The sequence below is a fragment of the Dendropsophus ebraccatus genome, chromosome 10 (genome assembly GCF_027789765.1).
Source record: "Dendropsophus ebraccatus isolate aDenEbr1 chromosome 10, aDenEbr1.pat, whole genome shotgun sequence".
In the NCBI taxonomy this organism is placed as follows: domain Eukaryota; kingdom Metazoa; phylum Chordata; class Amphibia; order Anura; family Hylidae; genus Dendropsophus; species Dendropsophus ebraccatus.
The window spans coordinates 92,655,578-92,675,396 of NC_091463.1; the positions used below are offsets into that span (position 1 = coordinate 92,655,578).

General features: G+C 43.7%; 1 protein-coding gene across 1 annotated transcript in view; it reads right to left on the reverse strand.

Moving 5' to 3' along the window:
* Positions 1–18,575, reverse strand: part of NOTCH4 (notch receptor 4) — a 42,596-nt gene extending 24,021 nt beyond the window's left edge. Inside the window, exons 1-6 of the mRNA XM_069944266.1 lie at positions 18,439–18,575; positions 5,545–5,626; positions 4,922–5,058; positions 1,548–1,883; positions 1,316–1,438; positions 92–322 (exon numbers count right to left, since the gene is read on the reverse strand). Of these exons, the coding sequence (XP_069800367.1) occupies positions 92–322; positions 1,316–1,438; positions 1,548–1,883; positions 4,922–5,058; positions 5,545–5,626; positions 18,439–18,517 (988 nt within the window). The 5' untranslated portion in view covers positions 18,518–18,575. The remainder of the gene's footprint in view (positions 1–91; positions 323–1,315; positions 1,439–1,547; positions 1,884–4,921; positions 5,059–5,544; positions 5,627–18,438) is intronic.
* Between the last annotated feature and the right edge of the window lie 1,244 nt (positions 18,576–19,819).

The following is a 19,819-nucleotide window of genomic DNA, read 5'->3' on the forward strand; positions in this document are numbered from 1 at the left end:
AAGACCGTTATTGCTATCTGGACAACCCCTTTAATTCCCTTAGGTGCAGTTTATGTATGTGCATATTCATATAACTTGGTTGATAACTCACCGATCCTCCCCGGTGGGCACTGGCAGGTATATGTCCCCACCTGGTCGATGCAGGTCGCTCCTTCTGCACATGTGGCTGTGGCACAATCATCTATGTTGTGTTCACAATTATCACCATCCCAGCCATTGACGCACACGCACTTGTATTGGCCAGGCATATTCTGGCAGGTTCCTCCATTCTTACATATGCCGGGTGATTGGCATTCATCAATGTCTCGAGAACACAAGCCTCCTGATACAAAGGAGATGAGGTAGTAGTAGGAAAGATATATACAACTGTCTAGATGTGCATGAGCCTTAGGATGCCCACCAGACTCCTGGATCTTCAGCGCTGATACGTCACAACCCGGCTGATGGTCTGCCCACTCAGTGAATGGGGCATGATGCTGCTCCAGTCACTGACTGGCTGACCAGCCAGTCCATCAGCCGGGACAGGCCTTTTCCTCCCTCATCATAACCCCGGCGGGGGTCCCAAGAATGGTCCCGCTGCTCACCGTGGGCATGGGGAGAGGTAAGTTTACAATTGTAATCAAATTCCCCCCTGCCCTTGCCGAATGCAGAATTTTAAAAATGACCAGACTTCTTTAACATTAGCTTAAAGGGAAAGTTGTCCCCCAGAAAAGTGGTGCCAGAGAGCTGCTTTGCATTGTTGTTCTCCTAGAGTTCTCAGTGGAGCATAAATGGTCTATAAGGCTGCATTCCCAAAAAGTAGTGACCCCTATAGACCGGCATCGGAAACTGCCGGCATCTATGTATCATTTTGATTCCGGGAGTTCTGAACCTGGTCAAAACTTCTAGGTACTGTGCCGCGAGGCTGTGTCAGTACAGTAGTGGGAAGTTTTGAACAGGTTCGGGACTCCGGCATCATAATGATACATACTGTAGATGCCGGTCCACAACTTCACCATCCGTAGGGGTCTGTAATTTACGGCATTAAAGTCTCCACACCCCTTTATGGTACTTTCCTCAAGGAGAAACATTATCCCAAGCACATTTTTTACAGAGTATCAGAAGTGGACACAACCAATAAACGCATCCAAAGATCAAACACTTGGATCATATTGGTTTTATCCATTCTCAGGTCTCGGAAGCAGTATGCGTGACCAGAATAATGGAGCACTGTTCCTTGTTGCATAAGAGATGTGGACTGTTATCATGGCATGGGAATAGAAGTAACATATGAAGGGGCCGGATATATGGAGGACCGAGGCTTGTGTGGCCTTACCTTCCCATCCAGGTGGGCATTTACAAGTATATTTTTCAAGTCCGTCCACACAGGTGCCTCCATTGTGACATTTGTGGTTGATACAGTCGTCAATGTTCTCCTCGCATTGAGAACCCGTATACCCTATGATAATATACAGAGCCATTTAATAAGAAATTAAAATCTCAAAGCATTGTGGGTAAGCATGTTTCAGTACATGTTCCATGATCACAGATGGAAGCCATAAACTCACCTGGAGGGCACGAACACTGGTACCAGTTAAGTTTGATTTGATGGCAAGTCCCCATATTAAAGCAGCTGCCGGCGGAGCACATCCCGTGCCTCATCTCACAGTTGTTGCCAGTATACATGGCTGGGCACTCACATCTGAACGATCCTACAAGATTGACGCATGTCCCACCATTTCTGCAGGTACCAGCTTCTAGGCATTCATCTACATCCTTCTCACAAGCCTCCCCATCAAAGCCAAGCTGGCACTGGCACTCAAAGCCCGGCGGCTTGTTGACACATTTCCCATTGTTCATGCAGCGATTGGTCGTACAATGGTCCAAGTCCATACAGTTCTTGCCTGAAAGAAATGAGAGATTTTCTTCTTGTTGCACAGCAGTTTTGTTGCTTTTTGGCACCTTTTATAATATACTAATATCGAGAATACTTAACATAAAAAACGATGATCATTTTATTCCTATATTCTTAACATAATAATATTTATGAAATTTTATATATTATACTGGCAAATAATATATTTTTTAAAAGTTTCCTATTTTATTATGGACATAGAGAAAGTAACAATCAGGGTTGTATATTATGTACGATCTGAGGCATAACCAGACTGACACTTGTCTTCTAACCCCTTAGATTCTGCAGTCATTATCTACTGTGGCATCTAGGGGGTTACATTTCTCGAGGTAAGAGGTAACACTAAGGGCCAGTTCACATGTAGTAAAACTGGCCATTCTTCAGCGCGGAGAGAGGAGGCGCCCGAGCCTCCCATAGACTGCCACTATGACACGGAGGCTGGCGGGATTCCACGACGCAGAATTCCGCCACAGAATTCCGCCAGTTTTACTCTGTGTGAACTCAGCCTAAAGCTGATCACTAGATCTAGGAGATCTAGGATAATGCCACTTCCTTGTGCCCCCACACACTTATAAAAGTTAACCACACAATAAAAGGGTAAATAGTAATAGTGCTCCCTTTCTTTCACCATACAGTAATGTAGTGATCCATAAGAGTTGCTATTGACTGCATCCTATATACACTTAAATGACTGGTATCAGACTGATCTCTGATGCCAGTCAGTGAATGTGTCACCTGCTGCGTATCAAGCTCACTAAATATAAATCAGCTGTTGATTTGTTTAGTTGTAGAAGTAAGGTTTGAGGTTCCATGGGGGCACTTTAAGGGTCCTATTCCACAGGCCGAGCAGGCCCCAATCAACGACGTAAATGAGCGCCGATCTGCTAGATCGGCACTCCTTTACTGGGCCTATTCCATGGCCCCGATGATTGTGAAACAAAGGCTGCAGGGACATCGTTACCGATGTCCTTGCAGCCCTTGCTTCATAAATTATCTGTCCGGACGCAGGTCTTCTCCTCCCGGTCCCGCGAGCCGCAGCAGCTTCGGAGCAGGGCTGTCTGAACTGACAGACCGCTCAGCCAACAGCTGGCCGCGGCGGTCCCGGCCAGTACTTGGCTTAGCGGTCTGTCAGTTCAGACAGCGCCGATCCAAAGCCGATGCTGTCGCGCGGGACCAGGAGAAGACCTGCACCCGGACAGGTAATGTATGGTTCTGCTGAAATCGTCGGTCGACGCCGTGCACCGCTATTCAACCGTAGCGATGCGCTGGTGGCGAACGACGATTTTTGGTCTGAACCTAAATGAACGATCAGCCGATGACACGATCATTGGCCGATCGTTCTCTCTATTCCACGGAGCAAAAATCGGCCGAATGGGGCCGATTCGGCCGATTATCGCTCCTGTGGAGTAGGCCCCTAAGGCTATGTTCATACCCTGTACAAACAATGGCTGTTGTTTTTTCGCTACCTACAGATGGAATTCCTGATTATAATCACTCATTTTGGCCGTAGGTAGCCTCAAACAACGACCGTTGTTAATACCTAGTGTGAACATAGCCTAAAAGTGCAACATTTTTCCTAGAATTGATTGCCAATTCCTGGAGACTTTCTCGCTGACCTCTAAAGGGTTTTTTATCTTATATACAATTGCTGTTGTACTTGTCTAATTCCCGTCATTGTAATAAATGGGAGATGGAACGGAATGTATCAGAGACAACACTGATGGCCGATGACGAATCTCAGTGCACATAACTATTGTAGCGTTACTGGAATACGAGACAATATCACTTCCGCATCCAGTATAATGCACAGGAATAACAGGACTCCATATCATGTACAGTTACAGGAAGATCGGGTGTGGCCTGTGCTGGACTGTCCGGGACGGCACACAAACCGTTAAAGACTGAATGTGATTCTGCAGTTTTTAATAATGGGAAAAAGGAAATTCTGTTCCATAGATCCCCGGGTCAGGAAATCATTTATACTGAGAGGGACTGAGCAGCTATCACAGCCCAGAGAGGTCATGTTTGGACAGTCATCGAACAATATTGGGTAAAAAAAAAAACAAATAGAAAAAAATATATATTATAGGGGTACTCTGCTGGGAATTTTTTTTATTTATAATAAAGAAATATAACTAAGTTTAATAAAAATAATATATATACATAAAATTGTATAATTCAGTAGAGAAATGGAAAACAATTTTCACTGGAATATCCCTTTAAGTAAAAATTATCTGCCAAATTTTAAAATTACAGTAAAATATCTAAGAGTAGATTGTCATCTGTCCAAAAAGTATACAGCAAAGATCTCCAGACATAAGTTAAACCTTGAGGTGGTGTATGGGACTCCTGGTGTTAGTAGTAAGAGAGAAGTGAAGCAGCTGGAAATTCATTTTGTGAGTTTTTTACGAATTTAAGGTCAAACTCATTAAGATTCACGATATGAATCTTAACGAATTTTATTAAAACAGCCAAAACTATAGTAGCTACAATACTGGGACTATTATAAAAGGGAGAATTTGGTAAAGCATGTTGTTGTAAAAGTGTCAAAAATCGAAAAATCACAATTTTAGAAAATCAGCCAGTCACTCATCCAGTTTCCGACATTCCTCTGCTCTCTGTCCCTATATTGCTCTGTTAGTCTCTCCCTGCTCTGCTCTATCTGACTGCTGCCATCCTGCTCTTTCCTCCACACACAGCCAACTGCCCACCTGTGTTACTGCACCGCCTTATATAGAGGAGGAGGTGCTGACATCACATAGGGTCCTGCAACTGATTGGACGGGCGCTAGGAAGTATGGTTAATCCCTTTCTCTCGCCGAGTGATGCTCCAGACAGCATGTGCGGCCGCCATTTTGTTTTTTGCGGATTTCCTTGACGAATTCTTTTTCACAGAATGAACCAAATTTACAGCGCGATTCACTTTCCTCATGTCTATTAGCAAACATCCCAACAATCAATGCTTCAATGGGACGCGGTGATCGGCAGCCATGGTGGGATGTTTAGAAACTGCAAAAACTAGTCTCACCTGTCCATCCAGGCCCACACGTGCAGCGATACTCCATAGCAGACAGACGGGAGCAAGTGCCGCCATTTTGGCAGATATGTGGGGTACAAGGCAGCCCAGCAACCTGGCACTGGTCACCTGAGTAACCCTCAGAGCACCTGCGAAAAAAGCACAAAGTCAATTGGCTATGACCTTACCTAAAAACAGATGGCAGATTGTTTTATACTCAAATATTATTATACTATATTATGTTGGTAAAAGTAGGCTCCATAATATTGTGAGTCTATTCTTTCCACTAAGGTAAAACCATATGGACCCCGCGTAACTGTCTATGGACTTTTGGCAGTGCCGAGCCCACCCTTTTTTCTTCTATAGGTACGTTTGTGTGACCATACCAACATATGTTTGGGGACGGTGTCTGTAGCTTCAAGGCTTTCAAGAAAACAATAGGAAGAGTTCTGAACCTGCCAAGTCTTCTAATATTTATTGCCTCTTCTTCTCATCAAAGCCCTCTACGAGGATATGTATGGAGCCCATGGACGCCCTGCATGACACTACACAATGCACATATCCTTGTACTATGTAGATTGGTGGAGGAGGAAGAAACAATGCATCCATGTCATCCATAGCACGTATGGAGTTACCTGCAGTGTTGGGTTCCGTTCTGTAGCGTTATAAATGTTCCGCCATTGAGACAAGACTGGAGTACGCTCTTGTACTGTGAGGCTGAAATATAAGAGAGAAGAAAATGATTCGAAAAGATAATTGTATGAAAGAAAATGTCTAATTATTTGTAAAAATTTCTATTTGTCCTGGGGTGTTACTTAAAGGGGTACTCCGGTGAAGTTTTAAAATTTACTGGTATCAGGAAGTTACAGAGATTTATAAATGACTTTTGTTCATGCCCCTTTTGCAGTAAGGCCCCCCGTGCTGGTGGTGAATACTATACGTGTACGGGCACTAGGAGAGAAGAACGCTCCAGCACGTTTGGCCCCTTTTAACGTTCCATTGTTTATTTATCCACTTTATCCACTCTCTAAGGTCCCAGACTTTTAGTCTTTAGTCAGGGTTGAGAATTGTCCGGAGATCAGAGCCTGATGGTCACACATAGTAGGTGATCGCTTTTATTTTTTTAGCAGACGTTTCCTGTATATTGAAGCACCTGTGTAATAGTTATATAATACGGCTGCACCACATACTGTATATTGCATGAAAACCCACCGGACTTACAGGACTTCTTTGTTCAGCACTATTGTCTGTCTCTAGCCCCGGATACGGACGTGTTGCCAGTAACATTCGACCATTGTGCTCACTTCCTATTGTGGCAGCCAAATCTTTATACATGTATTTATTCATCAACTTAGGGATTACTACAGATAATAGTATGTGAAGGCTATAGTACGCGTAGTCCCCCCCCCCCCCCTCCCCCCATACTTTATGTCCCTGGGGTTTGACAAGGCAAGATGGGGAAGTACATGCCTTATGGTCCACCATTAAAACACCACCTTGATCTTAAGTTAAATCCTGTCTTAAAGGGGTAATCCAGCACTACAAAAGCAAGGCCACTTTCCTCCAGAGACAGCACCACTCGTCTCTAGTTTGGGAGCAGGTTTTGTAAGTCAGTTCCATTAAAGTAAATGGTAGGGAATATGTTAAATATAAGCCAACAAATTTATGATTCTAGGAGAAGTATGAATGCAGCCCTGGATTTTTTAAGTTTAAAGTTAAAGTATAAAGGCGTTATCCAGTGCTACAAAAACATGTCCGCTTTCTTCCAGATACAGCACCACTCTTGTCTCCAGTTCTTTAAACTCCATTCACTTCAATGGAACCGAGTTACAAAACCTGCACCCAAACTGGAGACAAGAGTGGTGCTGTCTCTGGAAGAAAGTGGCCATGTTTTTGTAGTGCTAGATAACCCCTTTAAGTGGCGAAAATCCCACAAGACCCCAGCGGTCTGCACTACAGTGGAGCCACGAGAAGATGGTTCCTCTCTTCATTAGATCAGGGGGACTTTATTAGTAATAATTGGATAGTATATACAATTCAGTGCTGTGCTATTGTATTGAATTATGGCATTTTCCCTCTGCTATAGACAGGCTGTACTAACAGATTTGCCATGAAGACCTAGAGAAGGCCTCTGGCTGCCGTCTTCTACATGTACAAAGCCGGCAGAGACCCCAAAAGACCTGAAGCTGTGAATGTAGAGAAAGGTGGTCCTACAAAGTACCGAATATAAATAACCCCACACTCAGCAGTTTTAGATTTTTAAAAAAAAAAATTTGAAAACCTTGTATCCTTTTCTTAATCACTTAATCTCAATTACTTGTTACTAGAGATGAGCGAACCAGGTTCGGGTTCGAGTCGATCCGAACCCGAACGTTCGGTATTTGATTAGCGGTGGCTGCTCAACTTGGATAAAGCTGTAAGGTTGTCTGGAAAACATGGATACAGCCAATGACTATATCCGTGTTTTCCACATAGCCTTAGGGCTTTATCCAACTTCAGCAGCCACCGCTAATCAAATGCCGAACTATCGGGTTCGGATGGTCATAATTGGTGGAGTCTTCCACCTCCAATATTGTGTGAACAGCACAGTGCTCTGGTTATATTCCATGTGACTGTCTTTATCACCTACGTATGTGTGTAGTTTAGAAGTATAAACTATATCTGATCACCTCCTTCATTTTTGACTATAGGGAGCTTTCCTAAACACTGGAATTTTAGTTAAAGGGGTTATCTTATCTAGGATTAGAAAAATCACAGCTACTTTCTTGCAAAAACAGCGCCACCCCTGTCCTTAGGTTGTGTGTGGTATTACGTTTCAGCTCCATTCACTTCAATGTAACTGAACTACAATACCACACTCAAACTGAGGCACTCTAGCCCCAGAAAAATAAATTAGAATTTACTGATATAAAAACAAATGACACTTACCTGCCCTGATTCCCTGCAGTTGCCGTTCCCATGGCTCACAATCCCCACAGCTGCCTACTGTTTTCTGCGATGAGTTGACCTCCCAGGATTTTCCTGCTCTGGTAATTACCGCCTCAGGTAGAGGTTGTAAAGAGCCTGTGGAGTTGACTTGTGCCAGAAACCCGGAGGCAGCAGTGAGCAGCGGGGATCAGGAGCAGCAACTGCAGGGAATCAGGGCAGGTGAGTATCATTTCTTTTTTCTTTTATATAACCCCATGTCAATCTCCATTTTTTTTCCCGGCACTTTCTATTAGGAAGTTTGTTGCATCCGTGTCTGTCCATGCACTACAGATTAAAATGTATGGCGTCTATGAGCTGATATAGATTTCCCCCAGTTTATGGCTTCATTCAATTCTATCATTTCTGTAAATCTTCTGGGCTGTGAGTAGACCCCCCCCCCCCGCCCCCCGATCATCCCACCCACTATAATGAAAAGTAAAAAGGAGCAAATGTGGCTTGTGCAAAAAAATGCTGTAGTGCATACACATTGACAAAAGAACTCAGACTCCGTCTCTCTGTAGTAAGTGAATGGAGTAAAGCAAATATCCTCCAGATAAGAAAGTTTACAGATAGGAACTGTATGGATGATAAGGAGATGTCGCTGGTGACAAGTGAGTGCCGGGCAGTGACGTAGGCCGCGCTGTCACATGACAAGGAGCCGGCGGGATGTGGAGGGCCGCGGCTCTTCCTGTTGTTTTCCTGTTTTGTGTGGGAACTAAGTAAACAGAGATACAGAAGTTCTAGGGATACAGAGAGGTATAGGACACAGAGAGGATCTCGAAGAGCAGGAAGATTGTATGGAGAGGCAGAGGAGTGGTTGGGAGGAAAGACTTTAATCCTGGAGGATGAGAAATTCTCAGGATCGAGAACATTTCATCCTTAGGACCGTATTACACCAAACGATTATCGGACGTAATTGTTCAATTACTGGCTGTTCCGGCCGAGAATCGTTTTCTGTAATAGGTCATGTTAAAAGGCAATGATCAGCTGACATGCACAATGTCGGCTGATCGTTGCCATGACCTGTCAAAATTATTTTAAATTTAAACGATAATCGCAAATGCAGGCATCGATCAAACAACCAACGAGAAATCAGTCATCGTTCGTTTGGTGCTGACACCAAAATCAGTGTTATTTATTCGCTGTAATTCCATATTCATTCGCTAATCGATCGGTGTAATTTCACATCGTTTTTCATTTGCTGGGATCAGATGGAGTACAGAATCATAGGAAAGATCGTAACTAACAACTATTGTTCTGTGTAATATTATGAACGATTTCAGGTTAATGATAAACTCATTTGTGCTCATTTTTGTTAATCGTTAAAAATCGCTTTTTCTAATAGGACCCTTAGGATGGTCCAGGCAGACCGTCCTGCAGCTCCCCCCTTTCCTTCCGCTCCCTATCTGTGTGTGTAATAGCGCCTGCAGCGACTGAGAATAAGAAGGAAGCAAGCGCTGTCCACTGGGTATGGCATGGCGGTGCAGAGTGATAGCCTTCCTTATTCAGCACCAAAGCAACCCCAGACCATCACATTACCTCCACCATGCTTAACAGATGGCGTCAGGCATTCTTTCAGCATCTTTTCATTTGTTCTGCGTCTCACAAACGTTCTTCTTTGTGATCCAAACACCTCAAACTTGGATTCATCCGTCCACAACACTTTTTTCCAGTCTTTCTCTGTCCAATGTCTGTGTTCTTTTGCCCATCTTAATCTTTTTCTTTTATTGGCCAGTCTCAGATATGGCTTTTTCTTTGCCACTCTGCCCTGAAGCCCCAAATCCCGCAGCCGCCTCTTCACTGTAGATGTTGACACTGGTGTTTTGCGGGTACTATTTAATGAAGATGCCAGTTGGGGACCTGTGAGGCGTCTGTTTCTCAAACTAGAGACTCTAATGTGCTTATCTTCTTGCTTAGTTGTGCAACGCGGCCTCCCACTTCTTTTTCTAGTCTGGTTAGAGCCTGTTTGTGCTGTCCTCTGAAGGGAGTAGTACACACAGTTGTAGGAAATCTTCAATTTCGTAGCAATTTCTCGCATGGAATAGCCTTCATTTCTAAGAACAAGAATAGACTGTCGAGTTTCAGATGAAAGTTCTCTTTTTCTGGCCATTTTGAGCGTTTAATTGACCCCACAAATGTGATGCTCCAGAAACTCAATCTGCTCAAAGGAAGGTCAGTTTTGTAGCTTCTTTAACGAGCTAGACTGTTTTCAGATGTGTGAACATGATTGCACTAGGGTTTTCTAATCATCAATTAGCCTTCTGAGCCAATGAGCAAACACATTGTACCATTAGAAGACTGGAGTGATAGTTGCTGGAAATGGGCCTCTATACACCTATGTAGATATTGCACCAAAAACCAGACATTTGCAGCTAGAATAGTCATTTACCACATTAGCAATGTATATTATGTATTTCTTTAAAGTTAGGACTAGTTTAAAGTTATCTTAATTGAAAAGTACAGTGCTTTTCCTTCAAAAATAAGGACATTTCAATGTGACCCCAAACTTTTGAATGGTAGTGTAGATGCTCCTTCTTTCTAGATGCTCACTTTTCTTCTTTTTCTATGCACATATTCCTTTCCACCACTCACAGGGTCTCCTACATATCCCTGTAGGAAGTAGTCACTTGGTGGGAGGAGGTGTAGCTCCAGTTCTAGCCAAATTCTCATGGGAAGAGGACACACAGAGCAGATGTCCCTGCTTTAGCCAAGCCAGGGCCTGGCTCTGCCAGGACCCTTGTCCGGGACAAGTCTAGTTCAGACAGTGTATCAGTGAGTTTGTTGAAACACGTGTATGAAGAAGCAACCAGAGACACTCAGTTTCTCCAGTCAATCCACTATATCTACTAAGCAGTGCTAGACACTACCAAGGGAGAAGAGTCAGGGACAATCCTAGCCCACTCTGTGAACCAGACTAAAAGGTGCAGGGCAGTATCCTACAACACAAGAGGAACTAGCCTGGATAGAACAAGGCTACCAGAAGGTCTACGTATTCTACCTCGCAGTGCAAGTAAAACCAGGAAGACTTGGACACGTAGCTTCACCCAGGTGGCTAAGACTGGGGCTTGTATGGCCCTTATGGGACGGATGGCTTGACACTGTAGGGCAGAAGGTGGTAAGACATTAGTTTAATACATGTCAGTGTCCCGGGGAACAAATACACAGGACAAGTGGGCTCTATGGCTAACACCCCCAACGCTGTCCCTACCTACCTGCCACAACAGCTCTAAATAGCTGCGGACAACTGGGCGGCAAACGCAAAACAAGACAAGACGAAACTCAAACAACAAAAGAATAGTCGGCGGGCAAGGTTGGCAACAATTGGGCAGAAGAAGTACAGAGTCAGAATCCAGAAACAAGGTTGAGGTAATGAAATCTAGAGGTCAGAATCACTAATACACACGGTAAGGAGATATTAGGACAAGGCACTAGGAACTAGGTGCAATACCAGACAAATAGAGCAAACGGAGAAACAGAAGCCAGAGACACAAACAATATAAACTAAGGACAGAGCAAGGAACACTGAGGACTAAGCGAGGCACACTGAGGACTAAGCGAGGTAAACTTAAGACTAAGCAAGATACACTGAGGACAAAGCAAGACACAGAACCAAAAGACAAAAAATGACAAGAAACAAGCAAAGGGATCAGGAAACCAGGAATACAGACTGAAGGCAAAAAGGCTAGATCTAGCTGAACAGACAAGCTCCACAAAACTATAAAGAGCCCAGACTGAAGGGAGAGAGACAGCTATAAGGCAACAGAAGTCCTGGACTCCAAGCTGATAGGTAGAGCAGGAGAAACACACAAGAGAATCACAGAAAGCCAGAGGTGAAGAGACCTGTCAATCAGAACACAGCAGAGACAATTAGTGAGTGAGCCACAGGAAAGTGCAGGGAGAACTGAAAAAACATGGACCGGATCACAGAAGACATAAGCAAAGAACAGAACAAAACCAGGAACGGACTTAATGCCAAAAGTGCAGTCTTTGGCACAGAGGTCGGATCTTCACCGCAGAGGGTGGCACTGATGCCTTTTCAGGCACAATCATGACAACACGGGTACAAGTATCTCTTTCACTCTCAAGTGGGTTAGGACTCCCTTGACAAACTCCTCTCCTCTACGCTGCTCCACTCTACTCTAAACTCTCTAAGCACCGCTACAACTACCTCTAGTCTACTCTACATTTTCCAGCATCTCCTCCGCTCAACTGAGTTCAAACACTAGAGTCCGTACAGAGATTTTATATTTGCTGCCAAAGTGTTTTGTATTCTCAAGAGACTGTATGGTAAAGCTGTCATATTTTTCATCACTGGGACTCAGTCATCTTTTCCTCTGCACCAGCACCTATACACACTAGCCCCACACCTTGAGTTAATTTTCCCCTTTCTGTGGGTGGCGGTACCGATAGTCCGGGTGGGTCGATTGCCTCAGGACTACTGTGACAAGAACCCAAGGGACCCATCACAGCCCGGCGGGTCCTGCACCATTTGGGGATACAGACTGGCCACACTAAAAGCAGGTACCAACATCACACCTGTGTGCTGGACTAGCAATGGCGTCACGACAATCACCATAACTGGCCAAGTACTAGCAACGAGCAAACACCACATAAGAAACAAGTAAACTCCTTTATTATGGTTGTACACGGGCTAAATTTTTGGTGTGTATTAGTCCACCTTACTTTTATCACATTTACTGCTGTTTATGGCTCAAAAAGGAGCAAAATACTGTGTGGGAACATAACCGAACCCCGGCCCAGATTTACCAAACGGAAAGCCAACACTTTTTTGTTTTTTTGCGGTGGATTCACATGTAACAGAATCACAGCAGATTTCATGAAATTCACTGCAATTCCTCTCCTGTGAGTTTCAAAAGGATTACATACTCACAGCGGAATTATCATCCCGCTGCGAATATGGAAGCGGCAACCCCCTTAACCCCCGCAGCCGGTACATACATTACCTGTCAGCACTCCATCTTGTTCTATGGCTCCCAGTGTGTGGACATCCCGCTCAGCCAATTAGCGGGTGCGATGGTGCAGTGCACTGATTGGCTGAGAGGGATGTCAGGACGTCAGGAGCCACAGAACAAGATGGAGTGCGGACAGGTAATGTACGTACCGGGCTGTGAGTATGTAAACCTTTTAAAACTCACAGGAGAGGAATCGCAGCAGATTTCATGAAATCTGCTGCGATTCTGTTACATGTAAAGCTACCCTTAAGCTTTCAGAAGTTTAGCCTCACAAATTCCCATCTAGATGAAAAGTCCCGACTAGTCAATGGTGCCATGTAAGCAGTTTACCATAAACCAACCAAATACATTTCGTATCAGATTTGTCGCTGGCTGAAATAATAATAATTAAAAAAAATACCAATAATACCGCCATACAGTGCTGTAATATAGTATAGTACAGTGCCCAGTTATACAAGTATATTCACTCTCCAGACTGATCAGACACCATCATAGAGAACATAAGGAACAACTACATCTAGTGAATCATGGGTGATGTCATCTCTGATCAGAGTCATTTACTTTCATTCACTTTCTTTTTTTTCTACTTCCTATTTAAACCACCATAGGTATAAACACATCTGACTGACATTAAAGAGGATCTAACAGCTGGGTAGCCTATCCTAACCTCTGATAGATTGTAATAGGGCAGGGGAGAGGGAGGCTGCGCACACCTTTATTATGTTAGTCTGCTGTGATGTTAATGTGACATCTACTATAGGTCTTCATATAGCAGATGGCCCTGTTTGTGCAGTTCCCGTATAGTAGGTGCCCCCCTCTGTGCATTCTCTATATAGTAGGTGGCCCCCTCTGTGCATTTTCTATATAGTAGGTGGCCCCCTCTGTGCATTCTCTATATAGTAGGTGCCCTCTCTGTGCATTCTCTATATAGTAGGTGGCCCATCTGTGCTGTCTTCTTATAGTAGATGGCCAACTCTGTGTGGTCCAGCTATTAGTTGGCTTCCTGTGTAGCCCGCTAAAGTAGATGGCCCCCTGTGTAGTCCCCCTAAAGTAGATGGGCCACGGTATAGTCCCCTTATAGTAGATGGCCCCCTGTGTTGTCCCCCTATAGTAGATGGCCCTCTGTGTAGTCCCCCTATAAGAGATGGGCCCTGATACAGTCCCCCTATAGTAGATGACCCCCTGTGTAGTCCCTCTATAATAGATGGCCCCCTGTGTAGTCCCTTTATAATAGATGCCCCCTGATGCCCCCTGTGTAGTTCCTCTATAATAGATGGCCCCTTGTGTAGTCCCTCTATAGTAGATGGCCCCCAGTGTACTACCCCTATAGGAGATGGGCCCTGATATAGTTCCCCTATAATAGATGGCCCCATGTGTAGTCCCTCTATAGTAGATGGCCCCCTGTGTAGTCCCTCTATAGTAGATGGCTGTCCCCCCATGAGTAAAGGAAAAGAAAAACAAACACCTCTCACATGTTCTCCCTTTTGTTGCTGCTGCTTTCCTTATGAGACACCCCTCTTTCTGTCTCTGGCAGTGTATTAGAGACTCCACCTGTGCCGGAAGTCCCGTCCACCTGTCAGCACTTTGTCAATCGCATGTCCAGTGCCACTTGCCATCTAGCAGTTTATGATCAGAGGTGGGCGGTTTGGGCACCCACATTATTATGTGCCACTATTCTGGATGTACCCAGCCCGGTCTATGTTCATGGGTCTGTCACTGGGTCCCTTCAGAGGCACAGAGCATCATTGGTGCCAAGATGCTGGTGTAACCCGGCAGGTGGCATATTGGCAGGCCAGGGTAGGGGAAGCCTACTAGAGGTTTGCATCTCACCAGGTCTAATTTGATGTTAAGAACACTTAGAATTTTGTTTCACTTTTGTTAAAAATAATAAGAAAAAAACCCCACAACTTTTTGTTCAACTCCAGGTGATGTGTAGAGACGGTGGTCCACAACATCATGCACAGTGGGGGTTCTTGTCCTTACATTTTTTGTTGTTGTTGTTGACCTGAGGACTCTCCTCTCTCCGCACCTTCCGTGTGATGACTTCCTGAGGTCGTTTCTTACCCCTGATTTATTCTCTCTGCTATTTGTGGTCAGGCGCGATGTTCTGCAGCTGTATCCTGTCCTGTCTGCTGTTCCTGTCTACACTGACCACAGCACCTGGCCTGTAGCTATATATTCCCTCCAGCCTCCTCTGTTATTCTAATGTGTAGATGCACCTATACACAGCGCCAGGCAATACTGAGTACAATGCATGGAAGTGGTACTGTGCATAGAGAGGACGTGAGAAGTTGTACTGTGTATAGAGAGAAAGTGAGAAGTGGTACTGTGCATAGAGAGGATGTGAGAAGTTGTAATGTGTATAGAGAGAAATTGAGAAAAGGTACTGTGTAGAGAGAGTGTGAGAAGAAGTTACAATGTGTATAAAGAGAAAGTGAGAAGTGGAACTGTGCATAGAGAGAACATGAAAAATTGTACTGTGTATAGAGAGAATGTGGGAAGTTCTACTGTGTATAGCGAGAAAGTGAGAAGTGTTACTTTGTATAGACAATAGAGGACCTGGTACTGTGTATAAAGAATATGAAAAGTGGTACTGTGCACAGAGCGTGTGTGACATGGTATTGTGTATAGAGAGAAAATGATAAGTGGTACTGTGTATACAGAGAATATGAGAAGTGGTACTGTGTATACAGAGAATATGATAAGTGGTACTGTGTATACAGAGAATATGATAAGTGGTACTGTGTATACAGAGAATATGATAAGTGGTACTGTGTATACAGAGAATATTAGAAGTGGTACTGTGTATACAGAGAATATGATAAGTGGTACTGTGTATAGAGAGAAAATGAAAAGTGGTACTGTGTATACAGAAAATATGATAAGTGGTACCTTGTATACAGAGAATATGATAAGTGGTACTGTGTATAGAGAGAATATTAGAAGTGGTACTGTGTATACAGAGAATATGATAAGTGGTACTGTGTATAGAGAGAATATTAGAAGTGGTACTGTGTATACAGAGAATATGATAAGTGGTACTGTGTATAGAGAGAAAATGAAAAGTGGTACTGTGTATACAGAGAATATGATAAGTGGTACTGTGTATAGAGAGAATATTAGAAGTGGTACTGTGTATACAGAGAATATGATAAGTGGTACTGTGTATAGAGAGAATATTAGAAGTGGTACTGTTTGTAGAGAATGTGAGAAGAAATGGTAATGGTGTATAGAGAAAAAGAAGTGGTACTGTGTACAGAGTACATGACAAGTGGTACTGTGCACAGAGTGTGTGACATGGTACTGTGTATAGAGAGAATATGAGAAGTAATACTGTGTATAGAGAATTTGAGAAGAAATGGTAATGGTGTATAGAGTAAGAAGTGGTACTGTGTACAGAGCGTGTGTGACATGGTAATGGTGTATAGAGAGAAAGTAAGAAGTGGTACTGTGTACAGAGCGTGTGTGACATGGTAATGGTGTATAGAGTAAGAAGTGGTACTGTGTACAGAGTACATGACAAGTGGTACTGTGTACAGAGTGTGTGAGAGATGGTACTGTGTACAGAGTGTGTGAGAGATGGTACTGTGTACAGAGAACATGACAAGTGGTACTGTGAGTGTGTGAGAGATGGTACTGTGTACAGAAAGTGTTAGGGATTGTACTGTGCAGGGATGTAAGCATTACATTGAACAGATAGGAGAAGTTGTACTGTGAAGTGTCTATTATATAAACACAATGACAGAATAGAGAACCTGACATGTAGTACTGTGTATAGGGAACTTGAGAAGTAGTACTGTGTACAGAGAAAAACAAATTATACAAGCAGTTCAAGATAAGTGATACTATGACAATTACTATGTAAATACAGTAATATAATAGAGAAGTTGTACTGTGCAGTGATGTAACAGTGTATTGAACAGATATCAGGTGCACAGTAAGAGAAGTAGTACTGTGGAGCTTAATCTAGAAACAAACAAACATTATACTGTGCATTTATCTAAACATCAAATAAATCAGTAGAATTTTATGTATAGATCACATGGAGCTGATGTTCGGGCAGTGTGATTTACACCAGGTCGCTGTAATGCAGGATAAACCATAATCTGCTACTGGGCCTGAATGCAAGATCTACAACAAGGGCCGCACCTATCATATAATACGGGTGTCTTATACTTCACAGGGGGCTTCAGGGCAATGCATAGGGGAAGTAATACTGTGCAATAGATCAGAGTGCTGTGAGGATAGAGAAGCTAATGGATTGTATATACTATTCGGTACTAGAGAAGTGACACTGTGCAACCGAGGAAAGGAGGATACTGTAATTATGCATGGTGTGCATTAGAATGTAGCATGTAAAAAGTGATACTGTGCAGCACATGAGAAGTGATACTGTGCATCCGTACAATGATCCAATAACATCTACCATGAAACTTTAGAGCAGATCTGATTTCTGGACAATTCAGGCTTCCTAGCTCTCCAAAACTTTTCAACGTGTCTTCAGTCATCTCACATCCACATTCTGCTATTCCTGTCCTGACCCATCACCTCCACATCCTGCTCCTTGTTGTCCTCCGCTACCAGCAATCCTTAATTCTGTCAGTGCTGCATCCCCTCCCCACCCACCCCAGTCTATATTTCAAGAATGAGTACCATATCAATGCAATATGAGAGCAATAAGATGACTACTACTATTACTCCTACTACTACCACCACCACTACTATTACCAATACTACTACTACCACCACCACTACTATTACCAATACTACTACAACCACCACCACTACTATTACCAATACTACTACAACCACCACCACTACTATTACCAGCACTACTACTACCAATACAACCACCACCACTACTATTACCAGCACTACTACTACTACTACCAATACAACCACCACCACTACTATTACCAATACTACTACTACAACCACCACCACTACTATTACCAGCACTACTACTACTACTACTACCAATACAACCACTACTATTACCAGCACTACTACTACTACTACCAATACAACCACCACCACTACTATTACCAATACTACTACTACAACCACCACCACTACTATTACCAGCACTACTTCTACTACCAATACTACTACTACAACCACCACCACTACTATTACCAGCACTACTACTACTACCACCAATACAACCACCACCACTACTATTACTAGCACTACTACTACTACCAATACAACCACCACCACTACTATTACCAGCACTACTACTACTACCAATACAACCACCACCACTACTATTACCAGCACTACTACTACTACCAATACAACCACCACCACTACTATTACCAGCACTACTACCAATACTACTATTCTATTACTGCTACTACAACCACCAATACGATACTACTGCCACCACCACCAATACCACTATTACTACTACTACTACTACTATACTCCTACTACCACCATTACTATTGCTATTACTACCACTGATATTACTACCACAGCCACCACTACTACTACTATTACTAGCACTACCACTATTACTACTACTACTTCATCATCATCGACAGCTCACCCACAGTTTCACCTCCTCCCCTTTCCGCCATGTCTTACCTCCACAAAACGCCAGAGAAGACAGAGCTAGAAGAGTCCATAGGGTGCCCATGACAGCTTGACATATAGTCGGAGGCATTAAGGGTTTCAGCAGCTTGCTGACATCCCGTTACGTCTCCCGGCTCGGCGCAGCTCCTTCCCCATCATACAATAAGAGAATGAGTGAGGTCAGATGCAGGAAAGTGCCCCCCCATCCTATATCATTATAGGACAAACTGCACCCTGTTAGCTTCCTGACTGCAGACAATAGGGAGAGCCTGAGAACCGGGCAGGCAGGAGGGGGTGGGGAGCCAGGGGAAATATTACTGTGTTACGAGTCTCATACACCAGAAGAATGGAGGAAACGCTTCGTAGTTGAGAAATATTACTGTTACGGTGCCCATAGTCGCGTTGTATGTGTATCATCGCGATAATCCGGTTTGCTCTAACTAGGCGTAGGTAGAAGCCTCCTATATTTGGGAAGAACCCTTCCCTCTGCTAAAGTGTAAAAAGAAATCTAATAAGAGATGTAGGAGAGAAACCTCTAAAAATATAGGTTGACTGACAGTCAACATGGCAGCCATTACTCCCACTGGGCAACCTGGATTCCCAGAATGGAAAAATCTCCTTTGTGATATAATGTCACTTCCCCCAGCTCTGGTACTGCTACATAACACGGCAGATGAATAAAAGAATCTGAGTAAAAGCCGTGTGCCAACCCATGCGTGTGTGGACAGGGCCGCCATATTGGTTTTATTGAGCACTCCCAGAATCAGGTTCAACGAGGAAATGACCAAAACTTTTAATTCAATCCATTATGTCAAGTAATCTGTATGGGTCATAGGGACTTCCAGGTGGTCCCCCACTGTCCGATCCTGGGGAGACAGAGATCCAATGTGAGAGATGGTGGCAGCAGAAATAAAGAAGTGCCCCCCACCACGGTAGATGCAGGACAAATCTATAATGGCTTCCTGTAGGGTTATGGTTAAATCCACCAATCCCCCCCCCCCCCCTAAAACCGCTGGTACTGTTCGTCTTTTAAAATGCCCCCAGTGCTTTGGATAGGGTAATAAATCTTTAATCTGCAGCAGCTGAGTCAATGAAGCGTGGCCTAGGGTAAAGAAGCTGTAGCCCACACCTCATTTACTCAGCTACTGTAGGTTAATAGATCATGGTTTACCCGAACCAAGGCATTGGGGCATTTTAAAAGACACTGTCCCTTTAAACAACTTCTCTCTGTTTCTTGTCTGACACCTGTCGCAAAAGCCTTATACTCCAAAGTAAGGTGGTGATGAGGTTGTATATGAGTTTCACCACCAGATGTCAGTATTCTATGTATAACTTTGTATGTATGTATTGCATTATTGTTTTTAGTTATGTGATTCTGTGGACCAGTGGAGAT